At 49.8% G+C, this 22,497-nt stretch overlaps 2 protein-coding genes across 3 annotated transcripts in view; one reads left to right on the top strand and one right to left on the bottom strand.

Moving 5' to 3' along the window:
* The window catches only part of ogfod2 (2-oxoglutarate and iron-dependent oxygenase domain containing 2), a 41,066-nt gene extending 37,378 nt beyond the window's left edge, over positions 1 to 3,688 (bottom strand). The window contains exon 1 of the mRNA XM_086011878.1: positions 3,563 to 3,688. Coding sequence (XP_085868004.1) covers positions 3,563 to 3,673 — 111 coding nt within the window. The 5' untranslated portion in view covers positions 3,674 to 3,688. The remainder of the gene's footprint in view (positions 1 to 3,562) is intronic.
* LOC147103516 (gypsy retrotransposon integrase-like protein 1) overlaps positions 1 to 22,497 on the top strand; it is a 76,269-nt gene that overhangs the window by 41,976 nt on the left and 11,796 nt on the right. The window contains exons 1-4 of one of the 2 annotated variants that reach the window (XM_086011874.1): positions 3,871 to 4,239; positions 20,771 to 20,964; positions 21,583 to 21,694; positions 21,773 to 21,911. In XM_086011874.1, the coding sequence (XP_085868000.1) occupies positions 4,113 to 4,239; positions 20,771 to 20,964; positions 21,583 to 21,694; positions 21,773 to 21,911 (572 nt within the window). In that variant the 5' untranslated portion in view covers positions 3,871 to 4,112. Of the gene's footprint in view, positions 1 to 3,870; positions 4,240 to 20,770; positions 20,965 to 21,582; positions 21,695 to 21,772; positions 21,912 to 22,497 lie in introns of those variants that run through there. The other variant, XM_086011875.1, reaches the window with a different exon arrangement.

Genomic DNA, 22,497 nt, shown 5'->3' on the forward strand with positions numbered 1-22,497 from the left:
CCCCGCCATGTCCCCCAGCCCAGGCTCCCCGGGCCGGTCCCCGCCATGTCCCCCAGCCCAGGCCGGTCCCTGCCATGTCTGTCTGCCTGCCCCGGGGCGCTGGTCCCGCTGCGGAGGAGGATCGAGCGGCGAGCAGCTGCCCGGGGAGCGAGACCGGAGCCGGCGCCGTCTCCGGGAATCACGTTGACCCCCCGGGACAGTGAACCCATCCTCGCCCGGCTCCAACCTCCCTTTCCTCTCCAAAGTCCTTGAACGTGCTGTTGCTTCCCGAATCCGTGCCCATCTTTCCCGCAATTTCATGTTTGAATCCCTCCAATCAGGTTTCCGTCCTTGCCACAGTACCGAAACGGCTCTCATCGAAGTCACAAATTACATCCTTTGTGATTGTGACAAAGGTAAACTATCCCTCCTCGTCCTTCTTCACTTGTCTGCAGCCTTTGACACGGTTGACCACTCCATCCTTCTCCAACACTTCTCCACCGTCATCCAGCTGGGTGGGACTGCACTCGCCTGGTTCCATTCTTATCTATCTAATCATAGCCAGAGAATCACCTGCAACGGCTTCTCTTCCCGCTCCCGCATCGTTACCTCTGGTGTCCCCCGAGGATCTATCCTTGGCCCCCCTCCTATTTCTCATCTACATGTTGCCCCTTGGCGACATCATCCGAAAACACAGCGTCAGTTTCCACATGTACGCTGACAACACCCAGCTCTACCTCACCACCTCTTCCCTCGACCCCTCCACGGTCTCTAAATTGTCAGACTGCCTGTCCGATATCCAGTTCTGGATGAGCAGAAATTTTCTCCAATTGAATATTGGGAAGACCGAAGCCATTGTTTTCGGTCCCAGCCACAAACTCCGTTCCCTAGCCACTGACTCCATCCCTCTCCCTAACATCTGTCTGAGGCTGAACCACACCGCTCACAAACTTGGTGTCATATTTGACCCTGAAATGAGCTTCCGACCACATATCCGTGGTATAACTAAGACCGCCTACTTCCACCTCCGTAACATCACCCGTCTCCGCCCTTACCTCAGCTCATCCACTGCCGAAACCCTCATCCATGCCTTTGTTACCTCTAGACTTGACTATTCCAATGCACTCCTTCTGGCCTCCCACATTCCACCCTACGTAAACTTGAGGTCATCCAAAACTCAGCTGCCCGTGTCTTAACTCGCACCAAGTCCGGTTCGCCCATCTCCCCTGTGCTCGCTGACCAACACTGGCTCCCAGTTAAGCAGCATCTCGATTTCAAAATTCTCATCCTTGTTTTCAAATCCCTCCATGGGCTCGCCCCTCCCTATCTCTGTAATCTCCTTCAGCCCCACAACCCCCCCCCCCCGCCGAGATATCTGTGCTCCTCTAATTTTGCCCTCTTGAGCATCCCTGATTATAATCATGCAACCATTGGTGATCGTGCCTTCAGTTGCCTGGGCCCTAAGCTCTGGAGTTGCCTGGGACCCTAAGCTCTGGAATTCCCTGCCTAAACCTCTCTGCCACTCTTTCCTCCTTTTAAGACGCTCCTTAAAACCTACCTCTTTGTCTAAGCTTTTGGTCATCTGCCCTAATTTCTCCTTGTGTGGTTTGGTGTCAAAATTTTTGTCTTATAACACTCCTGTGAAGCACGATGGGATGTTTTACTACGTTATAGGTGCTACATAAATACTTGTTGTAAAATACAAATAAATCTGACGAGTATGCAACCATTTTTATAACTGAAGTGTGAACAGTGTCAGCCGTGGCTCAGTGGGCAGCACTCTAGCCTCTGAGTCAGAAGGTTGTGGGTTTAAGTTCCATTCCAGACACTTGAGCACATAATCCAGGGTCACACTCCAGTACAGTACTGAGGGAGTGCTGCACTGTTGGAGGTGCCGTTTTTTGGATGAGACGTTAAACCTGCTCTCTCAGGTAGAGGGGAAAAGATCCCACGGTGCTATTTCAAAGAAGAGCAGGGGAGTTCCCCCAAGTGTCCTGGGGCCAATATTTATCCCTCAACCAACATCACTAAAACAAATGATCTGGTCATTATCACATTGCTGTGCGCAAATTGGCTGCCACATTTCCTACATTACAACAGTGACTACACTTCAAAAGTATTTCATTGGCTGTAAAGCGCTTTGAGATGTCCAGTGGTCGTGAAAGACGCTATATAAAGGCAAGTCTTTATTTTATAAAGATTTTGCAAAGTTCGATTCAGTTACCACAACTTTTTGAGGCTGTAATTCAGTTCTTTTAATCAGGGAATCAGTGAAAACTAAAATTTCCAAGTCTGCTCTTTTCTTACATCACAAGAGTGTTCTTAGTCTTTTTTTCAGTAGTTTTCAGGACTTGTTTGTGTATTGAATATTTCTTTGTCTCATTTCTCTCCTATCTCCCCTCATGCTCTCTCTGAGCCCATCTGGTCCTTGAGACCCGCCTCCTGCTTCCTTGACCATATTCCCACTAAAGTGCTGACCACCCAACTTCCCTTCCTGGCCCCTACGCGAGCTGACATTGTAAATGCTCCCTTTCCTCGGGTACTGTTTCACTCCATTTCAAAACCGTCATCATAGAATTGTAGAATGATACAGCACAAAAGGGGCCATTCAGCCCATTGTGCCTGTGCCGGCTCTTTGAAAGAGCTCTCCAATTAGTCCCACTCCCCTGCTCTTTACCCATTCAAGTATTTATCCAATTCCTTTTTGAAAGTTATTATTGAATCTGCTTCCACCACACTTTCAGGCAGCGCATTCCAGATCACAACAACTCGCTGTGTAAAAAAAGAAAATTCTCCATCTCCCCTCTGATTCTTTTATCAATTATGTTAAAACTGTGTCCTCTGGTTACCGACACTCCCGTCAGTGGAAACAGCTTCTCCTTCATAATTTCGAACACCTCTATTAAATCTCCTCTTAACCTTCTCTGCTCTAAGGAGAACAAGCCCAACTTCTCCAGTCTCTCCATGTAACTGAAACCCCTCATCTCTGGTACAATTCTAGTAATTTTTCGTGGTGCTTTTCCCTGACGTGCAGTCCCTGTGCTGATAACACTCCAGTGCTGGTGTTGGGTGGGGAATTCCAGGAGACTGACCCAGTGATGATGCCCATCAGTTGGGATCTTGCTGTGTGCGAATTGCTTGGTTTTCCTGTGTAACTCGGGTTGCCAACTCTGTTTAGACGCATTCCTGGAGGTTTCATCACATGACCCCCTGCCTCCAACCGCTCCATTCGGTCAAAACAGCCTTTTCTCCCATTTCCAAAAGTTTTTATAACTAATAAACAAAAGTGCTCAACGAAAATGGTAAAAGGAAGACCATTTTTTTAATACCCCAGTGATTATTTCTCATGAATTTCTCACACCAGTGTGCAGGAAATGAATCTTAATTCCTGGAGACTCCGGGACGATCCTGAGGGTTGGCAACCCGAGTAACAACAGCGATTACCCCGGTGTCCTGGGGCCAATATTTATTCCTCAGCCAACATCACTAAAGCAGATTATCTGGTCATCGTCACGTTGCCATTTGTGGCATCTTGCTGTGCGCAAATTGGCTGCTGCATTTTCTACATTACACCAGTGATTACCTCCTCGTAGGACTGCTCCTGGGCCTGGCCAAAGTGGCCATTAACTGCTCTAGACAGCGGGCGGTCGAGGGGGTCGTTCGGCCCGATTGCCTGCCTCTCTTCCGCGGCCATGTACGCTCCCTGGTGGCCCTGGAGATGGAGCACGTGGTGTCCGCCGGCGCGCTCGAGGCCTTCCACGACCGGTGGGCGCCACGGGGACTGGAGGGCATCATCACCCAGGCCAACCAATTTTTAATTTAATTTATTAAGTTTCCTTTAATGTTTTAAGTTTAGTTACAGTTTATTTGGTTATGTGTGCATCAAAAGAGTACAATAGTGACTGCACTTAAAGTACTTCATTGGCCTAAAGCGCTTTGGGATGTTTGAGGATGTGAAAGAAGCGAGAAATGCAGGAGATGGCGCCGCACCTCCGGCCTGTGTGACCGTGAAATGTGTCCGGGCACTTCCGGTCCGCTGCGATGGTGTCCGGGCTCCGCTAAAGGGAGAGAAAAACAACCGAATGGCGGCGGAGCGGCGCCGGTAACCGGGGCCCCCTCTACCGACCCCCGACATGGCTGAGCCGGGGAGTAAATTCGGCGACATCCAGCGCTACCTGTCGGACGGCCGCTTCCCTGCCACCTTCTGCCCGGCCAAGAAGAAGAACCTCAAGCGGTACGCGCAGAAATTCCTGCTGGAAGGTAGGTGGGAGGCCCGGGGGCCTGGCCCGTGACAGTCTCTCCCCTTACCCCCAGCCCCTCCCTTTTACTCCCCAACAATGTTCCCCCAATTATTATTTTAGGTGACTAGAAACTTAACTGGACCAGCCACACACACAGTGTGCCATCAAGAGCAGGTCAGAGGCTGGGTATTCTGTGGCGAGTGTCTCACCTCCTGACTCCCCAAAGCCTTTCTACCATCTACAAGGCACAAGTCAGGAGTGTGATGGAATACCCTCCACTTGTCTGGATGAGTGCAGGTCCAACAACACTCAAGAAGCTCGACACCATCCAGGACAAAGCAGCCTGCTTGATTGGCACCCCATCCACCACCTTAAACATTCATTCCCTCCACCACTGGCGTACAGTGGCTGCAGTGTGTACCATCTACAAGATGCACATAGAAACATAGAAGATAGGAGCAGGAGTGGACCATTCGGCCCCTCGAGCCTGCTCTGCCATTCAATGAGATCATGGCTGATCATCCAAATTCAGTACCCTGTCCCTGCCTTCTCCCCATATCCCTTGATCCCTTTAGCCTTAAGAAATATATCTAACTCCCTCTTGAATATATTCAATGAATTGGCCTCAACTGCCTTCTGTGGTAGAGAATTCCACAGGTTCACCACTCTCTGGGTGAAGAAATTCCTCCTCATCTCTGTCCTAAATGGCTTACCCCTTATCCTTAGACTGTGACCCCTGGTTCTGGACTCCCCCGCCATCGGGAACAGCCTTCCTGCATCCAGTCTGTCCAGTCCTGTTAGAATTTTATAAGTTTCAATGAGATCCCCTCCCATTCTTCTAAACTCCAGCGAGTATAAGCCCAATCGACCCAATCTCTCTCATACATCATTCCTGCCATCCCAGGTATCAGTCTGGTAAATCTTCGCTGCACTCCCTCCATGGGAAGAACATCCTTCCTCAGATAAGCGACCAAAACTGCACGCAATACTCCAGGTGTGGTCTCACCAAGGCCCTGTACAACTGCAGCAAGACATCCTTGTTCCTGTACTCAAACCCTCTCACTACGAAGGCCAACATAACCATTTGCCTTCTTAACCGCCTGCTGCACCTGTATGCTTACCTTCAGCGACTGGTGCACAAGGACGCCCAGGTCTCGTTGCACTTCCCCTTCTCCCAATCTATTGCCGTTCAGATAATAATCTGCCTTCCTGTTTTTGCCACCAAAGTGGATAACCTCGCATTTATCCACATTATACTGCATCTGCCATATCACCCAACCTGTCCAAATCATACTGGAGTTTCTCGGCATCCTCTTCACAGCACACACGCCCACCCAGCTTTGTGTCGTCTGCAAACTTGGAGATATTACATCTAGTTCCCTCGTCTAGATCATTAATATATATTGTGAATAGCTGGGGTCCTAGCACCGATCCCTGCGGTACCCCACTAGTCACTGCCTGCCACTCGGAAAAAGACCCGTTTATTCCAACTCTTTGCTTCCTGTCTGCCAACCAGTTCTCTATCGAAGTCAGTACCTTGCCCCCAATCCCATGTGCCTTAACTTTACACGCTAATCTCTTATGCGGGACCTTATCGAAAGCCTTCTGAAAGTCCAAATACACCACATCCACTGGTTCTCCTTTATCTATTCTACCAGTTACATCCTCAAAAAATTCCAGTAGATTAGTCAACCACGATTTACCTACAAGGCACAAGTAAGGAGTGTGATGGAATACTCTCCACTTGCCTGGATGAGTGCAGCTCCAACAACACTCAAGAAGTTCGGCACCATCCAGTACAAAGCAGCCCACTTGATTGGCACCCCATCCAGCACCTTAAACATTCACTCCCTCCACCACCAGCGTACCGTGGCTGCAGTGTGTACCATCTACAAGATGCACTGCAGCAACTCGCCAAGGCTTCTTCAACAGCACCTCCCAAACCCGCGACCTCTTCCACCTAGAAGGACAAGCGCAGCAGGTGCATGGGAACACCACCACCTCCAAGTTCCCCTCCAAGTCTCGCACCATCCTGACTTAGAAGTATATCGCCATTCCTTCATCGGCGCTGGGTCAAAATCATGGAACTCCCTCCCTAACAGCACTGTGGGAGCACCTTCACCACACGGACTGCAGCGGTTGAAGGCGGCGGCTCACCACCACCTTCTCAATGGCAACTAGGGATGGGCAATAAATGCTGGCCTTTCCAGCGACACCCACATCCCATGAATGAAAAAAAAAAAAAATTTAGTTACGCAGTCCTTTTAACTGCATGTGCGGCCCATTCAAAGTTTTGTGCATGCGTGCTTCGCTCCCTGTAGAAACCGGTGAGAGGCCTGCGCGGAACCTCCAGACCGCTGTGTGGCTGCGCAGCTTAGCGGGAACATTGCTTCCCAACCCCTTCTTCCTCAAATCAATCTTTTTTTTCCAAACGCCCAAGTCTAATTTAAAGAAAGATAATAATCTAAACCAATCAAATTGCTCAGAATGCTTGTTGAGTGTTGATAAATATTATTAGTTGAGCTTGTCCCAGGAATGAGAGTTCGAGACTCGAGTCTTTCGCCTCTCTATCTGCTCTGTCTTGACCCTTCATGATTTTGAATACCTCCATCAAATCTTCTCTCAACCATCTGTGCTCCAAGAGAACAACCCCCGTTTCTCCAGTCTATCCACATAACTGAAGTCCCTCATCCCTGAAATCATTCTCATAAATTTTTTCTGCACCCTCTCTAAGATCTTCACATGCTTCCTAAAGTGCGGTGTCCAGAATTAGACACAATACTCCAGTTGAGGCCGAACCAGTGTTTTATAAAGGTTCATTATAACTTCCTTGCTTTTGTACGCTATGCCTCTATTTATGAAGCTCAGTATCCCGTATGCTTTTTTTAACTGCTTTCTCAACCTGCCCTGCCACCTTCAACGATTTGTGCACTTGTGCCCCCAACCCCCCTGGTGCACAAAGGGATTAGAGTATAAGAGTAAAGAAGTCATATTACAATTATATAGGGCCCTGGTGAGACCACACCTGGAGTATTGGGTACAGTTTTGGTCTCCTTACCTAAGGAAGGATATACTTGCCATAGAGGGAGTGCAACGAAGGTTCACCAGACTGGTTCCTGGGATGGGGGGATTGTCCTATGAGGAGAGATTGAGTAGACTAGGCCTATATTCTCCAGAGTTTAGAAGAATGAGAGGTGATCTCATTGAAACATACAAAATTCTTAAGGGCTTGACAGGGTAGATGCTGAGAATATGTTTCCCCTGGCTGGGGATTCTAGAACACGGGGTCACAGTCTCAAAATAAGGGGTCGGCCATTTAGGGCTGAAATGAGGAGAAATTTCTTCACTCAGGGCGGTGAATCTTTGGAATTCTCTACCCCAGAGAGTTGAGTTGTGGAGGCTCAGTCGTTGAGTATATTCAAGGTGTGGAGATGCCGGAGTTGGACTGGGGTGGACAAATGTAAGAAGTCACACAACACCAGGTTATAGTCCAACAGCTTTATTTGAAATCACAAGCTTTCGGAGCGCTGCTCCTTCTTCTTATTCAAGACAGAGGTTGACAAATTTTTGGGAATTAAGGGATATGGGGATAGTGCAGGAAAGTGGAGTTGAGGTAGAAGATCAGCCATGATCTTATTGAATGGCGGAGCAGGCTCGAGGGGCCAAATGGCCGACTCTTGCTCCTATTTCTTATGTTATGTTCTTGTGTGTCACTGTTCATGCACCCCCTTTAGGATTGTACCATTTAGTTTATATTTCCTCTCCTCGTTCTTCCTACCAAAATGTATCACTTTGCATTTTTCTGCGTTAAATTTCATCTGTCACGTGTCCGCCCATTTCACCGGCCTGTCTGAAGTCTATCACTCTCCTCCTCACTGTTCACTATACTTCCAAGTTTTGTGTCATCTGCAATTTGTGAAATTGTGCCCTGTACACCCACATCCAAGTCACTAATATATATCAAGAAAAGCAGTGGTCCTAGCACTGCCCCCTGGGGAACACCACTGTATACCTTCAGTCCGAAAAACAATTGTTCACCACTACTCTGTTTCCTGTCACTTAGCCAATTTTGTATCCATGCTGCCGCTGTCCCCTTTATTCCATAGGCTCGTGTTCAGAATCATGAGCGGTTTTGACAGAGTAAATAAGGAGAAACTGTTTCCAGTTGCAGGAGGGTCGGTAACCAGAGGACACGGATTTAAGATAATTGGCAAAAGAACCAGAGGCGAGACGAGGAAACATTTTCTTACGCAGCGAGTTGTTGTGATCTGGAATGCGCTGCCTGAAAGGGCGGTGGAAGCAGATTCAATAATAACTTTAAAAAGGAACTGGATAAATACTTAAAGGGAAATAATGTACAGGGGTAGGGGTGTGAGATTTATTGTATAGTTCTACCATAGAGCTAGCACCGGCACGAGGGTCCAAATGGCCTCCTATGCTGTACCATTCTATCATTCTATGATAATGTAGTAAACCGTCCCGCGGCGCTTCACAGGAGTGTAATCAAACAAAATTTGACACTGAGCCACATAAGGAGATATTAGGACAGGTCAAAGAGGTGGTTTTATGGAGTGTCTTAAAGGAGTGGAGAGGTTTCGCAAGGGAATTCCAGAGCTTAGGGCCCAGATGATTGAAGGCATAGCCGCCAATGGTTGGACGAAGGGAGTCAGGGATTCACAAGAGGCCAGAATTGGAGAAGCGCAGAGATCTCGGAGGGTTGTAGGGCTGGGAAGGTTACAGTGATGGAGAGGGGTGAGGCTGTGGAGGGATTTGAAAATAAGGATGAGAATTTTAAATTAGAGGCATTGCCGGACCGGGAGCCAATTTAGGTCAGTGAGCACAGGGTAATGGGTGAATGAAGCATGACGTGGGGAGATTGATAGATTTCTGGACTTGGGGAGATTAATAGATTTCTGGACTTGGGGAGATTGATAGATTTCTGGACTTGGGGAGATTGATAGATTTCTGGACGTGGGGAGATTGATAGATTTCTGGACTTGGGGAATTGAGGGATGTGGGGATTGGGCAGGAAAGTGGAGTTGAGGTTGAAGATCAGCCATGATCTTATTGATTGGCAGAGCCGGCTCGACAGGCCGTACGGCCGACTCCTGCTCCTAATTCGTATGTTCTTGTGTTGTCTCAAGGCTGGTGGGTTGGTTGGCCCTTAAAGCCTAATTTTGGACAATTATATCTGAAAAACAGCAATAGAAAAATCAATTGTAGAGTAAACTTACCTTTTATTACTTATTCTTGGGATGTGGGTGTCGCTGGCAAGGCCAGCATTTATTGCCCATCCCTAGTTGCCCTTGAGAAGGTGGTGGTGAGCCTCCTTCTTGAACCGCTGCAGTCCGCGTGTTGAAGGTGCTCTCACAGTGCTGTTAGGGAGGGAGTTCCAGGATTTTGACCCAGCGATATATGTCCAAGTTAGGTTTGTGTGTGACTTGGAGGTGATGATCTCACAACGTTGTTGCTCCAGTCCTTCTGGTGGCGGTGGTCCTATTGGGGGTGGTCTGAATGGAATTCTCTTTCTTAGGCAGTCCCTCGGAACTGAGGATGACTTGCTTCCACACTAAAAATGAGTTCTCAGGTGACTGATGAGTCCAATGCGGGACCTACAGTCTCTGTCACAGGTGAGGTAGACGGTGGTTGAAGGGGCGGGTGGGTGGGGTGCTTGGGTTGATGTGCGCTCCTTGCGCTGGGCTTCCGTTTCCTCCCGGCGAAGAGACTCGAGGTGTTCGGTGCCTTCTCGGATGCTTCTCCTCCACTTTGTGCGGTCTTGGGCCAGGGATTCCCAGGTGTCAGTGGGGATGTTGCACTTTTTCAAGGAGGCTTTCAGGGTGTCCTTGAAGAGTTTCCTCTGCCCACCTGGGGCTCTCTTGCTGTGTCGGAGCTCCGAGTAGAGCGCTTGTTTTGGGAGTCTCGTATCGGGCATGCGGACGATGTGACCCATCCATTGGAGCTGATCGAGCGTGGTCAAAGCTTCGATGCTGGGGATATTGGCCTGAGCGAGAACACTGACGGTGCGCCTATCCTGCCAGTGAGTTTGCAGGATCTTGCGGAGGCAGCGTTGGTGGTACCTCTCCAGTGCTTTGAGGTGCCTACTGTACATGGTCCATGTCTCTGAGGCATACAGCAGGGCGGGTATCACTACTGCTCTGTAGACCATGAGCTAAGTGCCGGGTTTGAGGTCCTGGTCTTTAAACACTCTCTTCCTCAGGCGACCAAAGGCTGCACTGGCACACTGAAGGTGGTGTTGGACTTCGTCATCGACGTCTGCCCTTGTTGACAGTAGGCTCCTTTGGTATGGAAAGTGGTCCACGTTGTCCAAGGCCTTGTCGTGGATTTTGATAATCGGGGGGCAGTACTGTGTGGCGGGGGCAGGTTGGTAGAGGACCTTTGTCTTATGGATGTTTAGTGTAAGGCCCCTGCTCTCGTACGCGTCGGTGAAGGTGTTGACGATGGTTCGGAGTTCGCAGACGGGGGTTGTCAGACTGGTTGCCTCCTCTGGCTTTGAAAGCTCTGAATAATGGTGGCATCAGTTTGAGGAACTGAAACTTTTGAAAGAAATAACTTTTATTTACGTAACACCTTTCACAACCTCAGGACATGCCAAAGTGCTTTACAGCCAATTAAGTACTTTTGAAGTGATACTCTTGTAACGTTGGGAAATGTGGCATCCAATTTGCCTAAAGCAAGCTCCCACAAACAGCAGTGAGATAAATGACCAGATAATCTGTTTTAGTGATGTTGATTGAGGGATAAATATTGGCCCCAGGACACCGGGGAGAACTCTCCTGCACTTCTTCAAATAGTGCAGTGGGATCTTTGACGTCCACCTGAGAGAGCAGACGGGGCCTCGGTTTAGCGTCTCATCCGAAAGACGTCACCTCTGACCATCCCTCAGCACTGCACTGGAGTGTCGGCCTAGATTATGTGCTCAGGTCTCTGATGTTTGACTTAAACCCATGTCCTTCTGACTCCGGTGATAGTGCTACCCACTGAGCCACAGCTGACACTCTGAAGCTCCATCTCGTGGTGGAGGCTCAGCTGTAGGTCTGACGGGGGTGGGGGGGCCGCGGGTCTGACGGGGGTGGGGGGGCCGTGGGTCTGACGGGGGTGGGGGGTCCGTGGGTCTGACGGGAGTGGGGGGGCCGTGGGTCTGACGGGGGTGGGGGGGCCGTGGGTCTGACGGGGGTGGGGGGTCCGTGGGTCTGACGGGAGTGGGGGGGCCGTGGGTCTGACGGGGGTGGGGGGGCCGTGGGTCTGACGGGGGTGGGGGGGTCCGTGGGTCTGACGGGAGTGGGGGGGCCGTGGGTCTGACGGGGGTGGGGGGGCCGTGGGTCTGACGGGGGTGGGGGGGCCGTGGGTCTGACGGGAGTGGGGGGGGCCGTGGGTCTGACGGGAGTGGGGGGGGCCGTGGGTCTGACGGGGGGTGGGGGGGCCGCGGGTCTGACGGGGGTGGGGGTCCGTGGGTCTGACGGGAGTGGGGGGGCCGTGGGTCTGACGGGGGTGGGGGGGCCGTGGGTCTGACGGGGGTGGGGGGGGGCCGTGGATCTGACGGGGGTGGGGGGGGCCGTGGGTCTGACGGGGGTGGGGGGGCCGCGGGTCTGACGGGAGTGGGGGGGCCGTGGGTCTGACGGGGGTGGGGGGGCCGTGGGTCTGTCGGGAGTGGGGGGCCGTGGGTCTGACGGGGGTGGGGGGGGCCGTGGGTCTGACGGGGGTGGGGGGGGCCGTGGGTCTGACGGGGGTGGGGGGGCCGTGGGTCTGACGGGAGTGGGGGGCCGCGGGTCTGACGGGAGTGGGGGGCCGTGGGTCTGACGGGGGGTGGGGGGGCCGTGGGTCTGACGGGGGTGGGGGGGCCGTGGGTCTGACGGGGGGTGGGGGGGCCGTGGGTCTGACCGGGGTGGTGGGGGGGGCCGTGGGTCTGACGGGGGTGGGGGGGCCGTGGGTCTGACGGGGGTGGGGGGGCCGTGGGTCTGACGGGGGTGGGGGGGCCGTGGGTCTGACGGGAGTGGGGGGCCGTGGGTCTGACGGGGGTGGGGGGGGCCGTGGGTCTGACGGGAGTGGGGGGGCCGTGGGTCTGACGGGGGTGGGGGGGCCGTGGGTCTGACGGGAGTGGGGGGGCCGTGGGTCTGACGGGAGTGGGGGGGCCGTGGGTCTGACGGGAGTGGGGGGGCCGTGGGTCTGACGGGGGTGGGGGGGCCGTGGGTCTGACGGGGGTGGGGGGGCCGTGGGTCTGACGGGGGTGGGGGGGCCGTGGGTCTGACGGGGGTGGGGGGGCCGTGGGTCTGACGGGGGTGGGGGGGCCGTGGGTCTGACGGGGGTGGGGGGGCCGTGGGTCTGACGGGGTGTGGGGGGGGCCGTGACAGCCAGTACCCGAGTACCTGCTCATTTAATGATGGGAACGCCCATCGAGGCACCGCCTAGAAACCAGACCGAAATAGAAACGCCAAATAAGCAGTGTGTGATGTGAATATTGAAGTTAAGCTTTCAAAAAACTGGGTTCTAAAATAAAGACCTCTTCATTGGGCAAGTTTAGCCGTTCAGTTTTGCTGGAGTCATTGCTCAGTTGTTAACACCTGCATAAATTAGAAGCAGAAACCTACAAAACCTGAATAAGTAGAAGAGTATGAAGTTACTTTATCAGGGTCCTGAGTCTAGATACGGAGCACAACGCTTCCTGCCCAGAGCAACTCACACCAGCTATGCTGCATTCCCCCTCTCCAACACTTGCTCACAGTCTCACCATCGACCTTGCAATTCACCACTGCTTTCCTGTTCCTCTCTCTCTGACACATCAGGTGTGAAAAAAAATGTAAAAGCCAGCTCCACAATAACACATCTGATCAATAATGAGAGAGAGACAACTATCATTTATTGATACATTGTTAATAAGCATCACATTTTCGTGCAATAGCAAAATACTGCGGATGCTGGAAATCTGAAATAACAGCAGAAAATGCTGGAAACACTCAGCAGGTCAGGCAGCATCGTGGAGAGAGAAACAGAGTTAACGTTTCAAATTCTGACAAAGGGTCATCGACCTGAAACGTTAACTCTGTTTCTCTCTCCACGATGCTGCCTGACCTGCTGAGTGTTTCCAGCATTTTCTGACATTATTTTCGTGCCTGTTTTAACTCCTTGCTAGATGAGGTTTCAGGAGTGGTGGGAGTCCTCCAGTGCCTTGCACGTGGCCAATTTTCATACGACCCTTGGCAAGCTATTCGACTGCAGACGGTCACATTACAGACTGAACTGACCCTGTGCTCGCCTAAAAACCATCCACATGGCTAGGAGTCAGTTAGATAGCAATCGGGAGCAGCAGGAATCCTGGATGTTTTGTCTTTCTGTTCTCTCACTTGGGGAAACTGATGCCACCCGAGCTGAGATCGGATAACTCGCACAGACCACTTGTTACAGTTGTGGGCTTTTCCACAACATCTTTACTTGTATAAATGGTTAGATAATTAGGCCTAGAAATTCACTAGCCTTAGCGCCGCTTTTGAGGCGCTAGAGGGACTAGCGCCAGAGTTATGGCCAGTTGAAAAATTCCCTGGGGCCCTAAAGTGGCGTTGCACCGGTAGCGCTGCGCCGGCACCGATGACGTCATCGGTGTGCGCAGCGTCCCGGTTGCCATGCCGACGGGCCCCAGCGCCGAAATTCAGTTGCGGCCGCCTCGCCCGTGGCAGCCGAAACTAAGACTCTGGCAACAGAGTCCAACATGTGTTTGCGCCGGCGCATTAAAGGCCCCGCGGCGGCCGGCCGCTTTCCCGCCGGCCGCCTGCCCGCAGCTCCCTCCCCGGACTTCTCCCCGCCCCCCCCCCCCCCCCCCCCCGGAACAGATGCAAGCCCGGCACTTGTCTGAGGTGCCGGGCTCATTTTTGAAGAGATTTGCGCGGGCCGCGGCCGGGTGCAGGCAGCTCCTCCTTAACGGAAGGAGGAGGCCTGCACTTCCCGAGCCTGCCGCACCGCAGCGGGGGCCGCAGCGCCGGAATAGCGCCGCAATGCGGCGCGTTGCACCAGTTTTCAGGCGCTAAAACCCTTCAGTAGCGCCGGCAGCCGTTTGGGCGCGGCGCTACTGAATTTTTGGCGCGCGCAAAGGGACTTAGCGCCGGCGCTAACTTCCGGCGCTAAAGCCCTGGCGCAGCGCAAACTCAATTTCTAGGCCTTAGTGTCCTTAAGTAGACAAGTTTTCTATGAACTGAAACCCACACCTTTATTCATTCCTGTGCTTAGGTTAGTAAACCATTGGTCCAAAAGTTAACCCCAATAACAGTAAATGGCTTACTGGAGACTCTGGGATTCTCACCATATTCTCCTATCAGCTCAGAGAGAAATGCCACACCGATAGACCACTGCGTACTGGCTAAAACTACCAACCGTATTTATTTTTAGATAAAACAATACACAGAAGCTGAGTGAAATGGGCAAAATACTAAACAACGTAACAGTTATATAGAATGATACCAGAACTGAGAGGTTCTACCTTTCAGGAAAGATTGAGCAGGCTGGGGTGATCTAATAAGAACATAAGAAATAGGAGCAGGAGTAGGCCATACGGCCCCTCGGGCCTGCTCCGCCATTCAATAGGATCATGGCTGATCTGAATCTAGACTCACATCCACTTCCCTGCCCTCTCCCTGTAACCCCTAATTCCCTTATTTGATAGGAAAATGTCTATCTCCATTTTAAATTTATTTAATGTTGCAGCTTCCGCAGCTCTCTGGGGTAGCAAATTCCATAGATTTACTACCCTCTGAGTGAAGAAGTTTCTCCTCATCTCAGTTTTGAAAGGGCAGCCCCTTATTCTAAGATTATGCCCCCTAGTTCTAGTCTCACCCATCAGTGGAAACATCCTCACCGCATCCACCCGATCAAGCCCCCTCACAATCTTATATGTTTCGATAAGATCACCTCTCATTCTTCTGAACTCCAATGAGTAGAGTCCCAACCTACTCAACCTTTCCTCATACGTCAACCCCCTCATCTCTGCAATCAACCGAGTGAACCTTCTCTGAACCGCCTCGAGAGCAAGTATATCTTTTCTTAAATATGGAAACCAAAACTGCACGCAGTATTCCAGGTGTGGCATCACCAATACCCTGTACAACTGCAGCAAGACTTCCCTGTTTTTATACTGCATCCCCCTTGCAATAAAAGCCAAGATTCCATTGGCCTTCCTGATCACCTGCTGCACCTGCATACTAACTTTTTGTGTTTCATGCTGTAGCACTTTGCAGTTTCTCTTCATTTAGATAATAACTTGCTCTTTGATTTTTTCTGCCAAAGTGCATAACCTCACACTTTCCAACATTATATTGCATCTGCCAAATCTCTGCCCACTCACTTAGCCTGTCTATGTCCTTTTGCAGGTTTTTTATGTCCTCCTCACTCACTGCTTTCCCTCCCATCTTTGTATTGTCGGCAAACTTGGATATGTTGCACTCGGTCCCTTCCTCCAAATTGTTAATATAGATTGTAAAGAGTTGGGGTCCCAGCACTGACCCCTGCGGAACACCACTAGTTACTGATTGCCAGCCCGAGAACGAACCATTTATCCCAACTCTTTGTTTTCTGTTAGATAGCCAATCTTCCACCCATGCCAGTATATTACCCCCAATCCTGTGATTTTTTATCTTGATCAGTAATCTTTTGTGTGGAACCTTGTCAAATGCCTTTTGGAAGTCCAAATACACTACATCCACTGGTTCCCCTTTATCCACCCTGTATGTTACATCCTCAAAGAATTCGAGCAAATTTGTCAAACATGACTTCCCCTTCGTAAAACCATGCTGACTCTGTCCTATTAAATTATGTTTATCCAAATGCTCTGTTACTGTTTCCTTAATAATGGACTCCAACATTTTGCCAACCACAGATGTTAGGCTAACTGGTCTATAGTTTCCAGCTTTTTGTCTACTTCCCTTCTTAAATAAGGGTGTTACATTAGCAGTTTTCCAATCTGCCGGGACCTTTCCTGAGTCCAGAGAGTTCTGGAAAATGATCACCAATGCATCCACAATCCCTACCGCCACTTCTCTCAAGACCCTAGGATGTAGGCCATCAGGTCCGGGGGATTTATCCGCCTTAAGTCCCATTATTTTACTGAGTACCATCTCCTTAGTGATTTTAATTGTGTTTAGCTCCTCCCCCCCCCCCCCCATTGCCCCCTGTTTGTCCAGTGTTGGGATATTTTTAGTGTCCTCTACTGTAAAGACTGAGATCGAGATCTTTTAAGATTATTAAAGGGTTTGAGAGGGTAAGCATAAAGACGTTTCCACGTGCAGGGGAGACCAGAACACTAATAAATCCAATAGGGAATTCAGGAGAAACTTCTTTACCCAGAGAGTGGTGAGAATGTGGAACTCGCTGCCACAGGGAGTGGTTGAGGCGAATACCCAGATGCATTTAAGGGGAAGCTGGATAAACACATGCGGGAGAAAGGAATAGAAGGATATGGTGAAGAGGGTGGGAGGAGGCTCGTGTGGAGCATAAACACCGGCACGGACCAGTTGGGCTGAATGGGCATGGGCCTACAACACAAGCACTCGAAATGTGGGCCCTGACTCGGCATTAATGCTGCAACTTCCGAGCATGTCTGTGAAGCAAAGCCCCTCATACTGTGGTACAGCTGTAGGCACACTTCAGCATAAACTATGACCATCATAGACTACAGATAATAGTTCCTTGAGCCACTGCTTATGTATTTTTTGATAAAAGCTGTAGATTTGTTTCTTGTGTATTCCATAGAATCAAAAAGAGCAGTGGTCCTAATACCGACCCCTGGGGAACACCACTGTACACTTCCCTCCAGTCTGAAAAACAACTGTTCACCACCACTCTCTGCTTTCTGTCCCTTAGCCAGTTTTGTTTCCACGCTGCCACTGTCCCTTTAATCCCACAAGCTTCACTTTTGCTAACAAGTCTATTACGTGGCACTTTATCAAACACTTTTTAAAAGTCCATATACACAACGTCAACCCTCATTAACCCTCTCCGTTACTTCATCGAAGAGCTCAATCGAGTTGGTCAGACACAATTTGCCTTTAACAATCCGTGCTGCCTGTCATTTATTAGCCTCGTACAAGATTTTTTAGATGTAGTCCGTTTCTGGGCGCCACACTTTAGGAAGGATGTCAAGGCATTGGAGAGGGTGCAGAGGAGCTTTACTGGAATGGTACTACAAGTGCACTATCCCTTATCCGAAAGCCTTGGGACCAGCTGAGTTTCGGTTTTCGGAATTTTTCGGATTTCAGAAGGTATTAGTATAAGACTGGGAAATTTGTATTTAATATAAATTTTAAAAGTTCAGGCTACGTCTTGCGACTGTACCGTGTCTCATTCCCCTTCCTGCTTCTCTGGAAAGCCGGATATCGGCTGACTCCTACTAAACTGGCCCGCAAATCAGGTCGGGGGTCGGGTGGGGGGGGAAGAAAAGAATATCGGACGGGCCGCGGTTCAGGTTGGGGGGGGTCGGGGGTGGAGAAAAGAATATCGGACGGGCCGCGGTTCGGGTCGGGTGGGGGGGGTAGAAAAGAATATCGGGGGGTCGGGTCGGGTGGGGGGGGTGAGAAAAGAATATCGGATGGGCCGCGGTTCGGGTCGGGTCGGGGGGAGAAAAGAATATCGGACGGGCCGCTGTATTGTTGGGTTCACTCTCCCGGTACCTCCTTCACACTGCCCGGCTCGGCCTGCAATCTCCTACCCAGGAGGGTACTCTGTGACCCTCTGCCCTGCTCAGCGTAAGTCGTGCGCCACTCTGGTCATGTCGTGCGCACGACTTACGCTGAACGAAAAAACTTTCGGTTTTTAGAGGTTTTCGGAAGTTCGGATAAAGGATATTCTACCTGTACCAGGGATGAGGGCCCTCAGTTATGTGGCGAGATTGGAGAAGTTGGGATTGTTCTCCTTAGAGCAGAGAAGGTTAAGGGGAGATTTAATAGAGGTGTTCAAAGTTATGAAGGGTTTTGATAGAGTAAATAAGGAGAAACTGTTTCCAGTGGCAGGAGGGTCGGTAACCAGAGGACACAGATTTAAGATAATTGGCAAAAGAACCAGGGTTGTTGTGATCTGGAACGCGCTGCCTGAAAGGGCGGTGGAAGCAGATTCAATAGTAACTTTCAAAAAGGAATTGGATAAATACTTGAAAAATTTGCAGGGCTATGGGGAAAGAGCAGGGGGAGTGGGAACATAAGAAATAGTAGCAGGAATAGGCCACTTGGCCCCTCGAGCCTGCTCCGCCATTCAATAAGATCATGGCTGATCTTGGGCTCAAAGCCACTTCCCTGCCCGCTCCCCATAACCCTTCACTCCCTTATCTTGCAAAAATCTGTCTATCTCCACCTTGAATGTATTTAATGACCCAGCCTCCACAGCTCTCTGGGGCAGAGAATTCCACAGATTTACGACCCTCTGAGAGAAGAAATTCCTCCTCATCTCCGTTCTAAAAGGGCGACCCTTTACTCTGAAACTATGCCCCCGAGTTCTAGATTTCCCCATGAGGGGAAAAATCCTCTCTGCATCTACCCTGTCGAGCCCCCTCAGTATCTTGTATGTTTCAATAAGATCACTCATTTTTCTAAACTCCAATGAGTATAGGCCCAGCCTGCTCAACCTTTCCTCATAAGTCAACCCCCTCATTTCAGGAATTAATCTAGTGAATCGTCTCTGAACTGCCTCCAATGCAAGTATAACGGGACTAACTGGATAACTCTTTCAAAGGGCAGAGTGGCCTCCATCTATGCTGTGTGATTCTACTCGGAGTTTAAAAAGAAGCTACATTGTGAGATTTAAGAGACAATGTTGTGGGTAAAGTAGAATTTTTTTTAATGCAGATTGCACATCTTTTCTTAGAAACAGTGTGTGAAGAGATAACGAGAGTTAATTATTATGGTTAAAGTGTTAACTTGACTGTCCTCCTCTGTGGCCATTTAGAAAAGTAAGTTGTTTGTTAAACCTCCTTCTCGGTGGTTGCTTGTTTTATTCCACAATCACTAGTTGGGTAAAATTTGGTCTTCATTTTAATCTTTACATAGAAACATAGAAGATAGGAGCAGGAGTAGGCCCCTCGAGCCTGCTCCACCATTCAATGCGATCATGGCTGATCATCCAAATTCAGTACCCTGTCCCTGCTTTCTCTCCATATCCCTTGATCCCTTTAGCCTTAAGAAATATATCTAACTCCTTCTTGAATATATTTAATGAATTGGCCTCAACTTTGTTGAACGCTAGACTCGGCGCTGGTGCTCGCTTCGTACTTCTCGTGCAGCTGAGGATTTTGTTACTGGTCAGCTAGAGTCTGATGTGCTCAAAAAACCATTGCTGTCCACAGCAGTCTCCAAACCAAACTGCTGAGGAAGTTTACGCCAGGCTCTGTATGAAGGGCACTCTCTCACTGTAAGAACACACCCAGTTTATCTAAATCTAGAGATTGGCAAGAGCCAAGGTTTAAGGACTTGGGTACGGGAGTGTAGTGGTTATATTGCTGGGCTGGTAATCCAGAGAACGTGAGTTCACACCCCGCCGAGGCAGTGTCAGACTTTGAATTCAGTTATAAAAATCTGGAAATAGAAAGCCAGTCGGTAATAGTGAAAATAACCATGAAGCTGTCGGATTGTTGTAAAATAAAAGAAAGACGTGCCTTTCTACAGCGCCTTTTACAACCTCAGGGCGTCCCAAAGCGCTTTACTGCCAATGAAGTACTTTTGAAGTGTAATCACTGCAAGAAATGTGACAGCCAATTTGCGCACAGCAAGCTTCCACAATCATCAGTGAGAAAATGTGTTTTAGCGATGTTGGATGAGAGTTAAATATTTGCCCTGACACTCGGAGAGTTCTATGTGATTCATGAAGACAGATATGTGTGTTTGCCTGTGTCCTTCGTCCTCACACATTACATCGAATGTACAGCACAGAAACAGGCCATTCGGCCCATCAGGTCCATGCCGGTGTTTATGCTCCACACGAGCCTCCTCCCACCCTCTTCATCTCACCCTATCACCATATCCTTCTATTCCTTTCTCCCTCATGTGTTTATCCAGCCTCTCCTGAAATGCATCTCTGCTCTTCGCCTCAACCGCTCCCTGTGGTAGCGAGTTCCACATTCTCGCCACTCTCTGGGTATATTTCCAGTTTCGCTAGCAATCTGGGCGGCAATTCTGGCCACGTTCTCCTCCCCTCCCCCAACACCCCTGCTGCTTAGCCCAGAGATGCAGACAATTCTCATCACTTAGCCCGGCTAGACAACTCCGCGCAGACCATTTGTGAAGCTGGCACTTTCCTGGTCTGTGTGTCACAGGATGGTTCAATTATCTACTTGGGGAAGGAGGCTGACATTTGCCATTTTGGTGAAATGTTACTTCTGTAAATATTTGTGGTAGAAATTCTAAATAGAATTGCTAATACTTTCATTGACACCCCCCCCCCCCCCCCCCCCCCCGACCAAAAGGCCTATTGCAGGTTAATTTCCTGGCAGAATATCGGTGGAATTTGCCGATTGCCAATCTTGCTACCTCTGTGTTGGTGTGTGATGTGTGTTGTGTTGTTTTAAGGTGGCTGCTTGTACTATGTGGGACCAAAGAAGGACGAGAAGAGAGAAGTGGTGGCGGATCGAGAGAAGCGACGACAGATATTCCTGGAATGTCATTTCTCTGAGATCGGGTGTCACCTGGGCCAGAAAAAGACGGTGCACAGGATTCAAAGCCGATACTATTGGTTGGGGATTGTAAAGGATGTCGTAGATTGGGTGAGGAAGAAACCGTCAGGAAAAAAATCAGTAAATAACAATTGGCAAGTTTTTCTTAAATCCAGTTAACTTCATAGAATCTCACAGCACAGGAGGAGGCCCTTTGGCCCATCCTGCCTGTGCCGGCTCTCTGAAAGATTCTCTCCAGTTAGTCCCACTCCCCCCTGCTCTTTCCCCAGAGCCCTGCAAATTTCTTTTCCTTTTCAAGTATTTCTCCAATTCCCCTTTGAAAAGTTACTATTGAATCTGCTTCCACTGCCCTTTCAGGCAGCGCGTTCCAGATCACAACTCGCTGCGTAAAAACATTTTCCTCATCTCCCCTCTGGTTCTTTTGCCAATTACCTTCAATCTGTGTCCTCTGGTTAATGACCCTCCTGCCACTGGAAACAGTTTCTGCTTATTTACTTTATCAAAACCCTTCATGATTTTGAACACCTCTATTAAATCTCCCCTGAACCTTCTCTGCTCTAAGGAGAACAATCCCAGCTTCTCCAGTCTGTGTGTAAAAGAAAGTTATAGTTTGGAGAGTTTCTGCCTAAAATGATGATGTTTAATTGCGGGTTGGTTGAAAAGTGATTTTCTGACGGAATGCTTCTCATTTTTGTGTTGAATCTGCAGATTAAAATGTGTGACACCTGCCAGCACGCCGAGCACTACAAGAATATGTCTCGCAAATTCCGACCCTTGAAAGTGACCAGACCGTGGGAAATTCTCGGCTTCGACCTCATCGGTGAGGCAGCTTTTCAGGCGTGAATTGTTTTCTCATTTCTGGTTTATATAAAATCTGATCGTATTTCTGTCCTCGCAGGTCCTTTCCCAGAAACCACCCGCGGGAACACCTACGTACTGACGGTCACTGACTATTTCACAAAGTGGGTGGAAGCTATTCCAATACAGAAGAAAGACACTTTGTCAGTAGCTAGGGGATTGGCTGCCACTTTTTACAGGTACGCACTTTTAAAATGTACTGGCCTGTTCTGTCCTTTCTATAGTGTTCTAGACAACATTGTTGTCAGTAGGAATGGGTGAACATTGACTCTCTGGAGCAGAGTCCAAGATGCGAGGCTCATGCGGAGCCTCAGAGGCCACGTATAAAGTTTCATTCAATGTGCCCATTGCTTTTCAGATATCTCTAGCGGCAAATGCAGATCTTGAGGTTCTGATTTAGGATTTATCCAGCAGTGGGGTAACCTCCAGACCCCCACAATCCTGGGATGAGAGGGCTGTCCTATGAGGAGAGATGGAGTAGATTTGGGCCTGTACTCTGGAGTTTAGAAGAATGAGAGGTGATCTCATTGAAATGTGTAAATTCTTAGAGGGATTGCCAGGGTAGATGCTGAGCGGTTGTTTCCCCTGGCTGTGGAGTCTAGAACCAGGGGTCACAGTCTCAGGATAAGGGGTCGGCCATTTAGGGCTGAGATGTGGAGAAATTTCTTCACTCGGAGGGTGGTGAATCTTTGGAATTCTCTACCACAGAGGGCTGTGGAGGCTCCGTCGTTGAGTATATTCAAGACAGAGATCGATAGACTTTTG

This window comes from Somniosus microcephalus, chromosome 19, assembly GCF_052327205.1.
Source record: "Somniosus microcephalus isolate GS21.2 chromosome 19, FLI_Smic_1.0, whole genome shotgun sequence".
Classification (NCBI taxonomy): domain Eukaryota; kingdom Metazoa; phylum Chordata; class Chondrichthyes; order Squaliformes; family Somniosidae; genus Somniosus; species Somniosus microcephalus.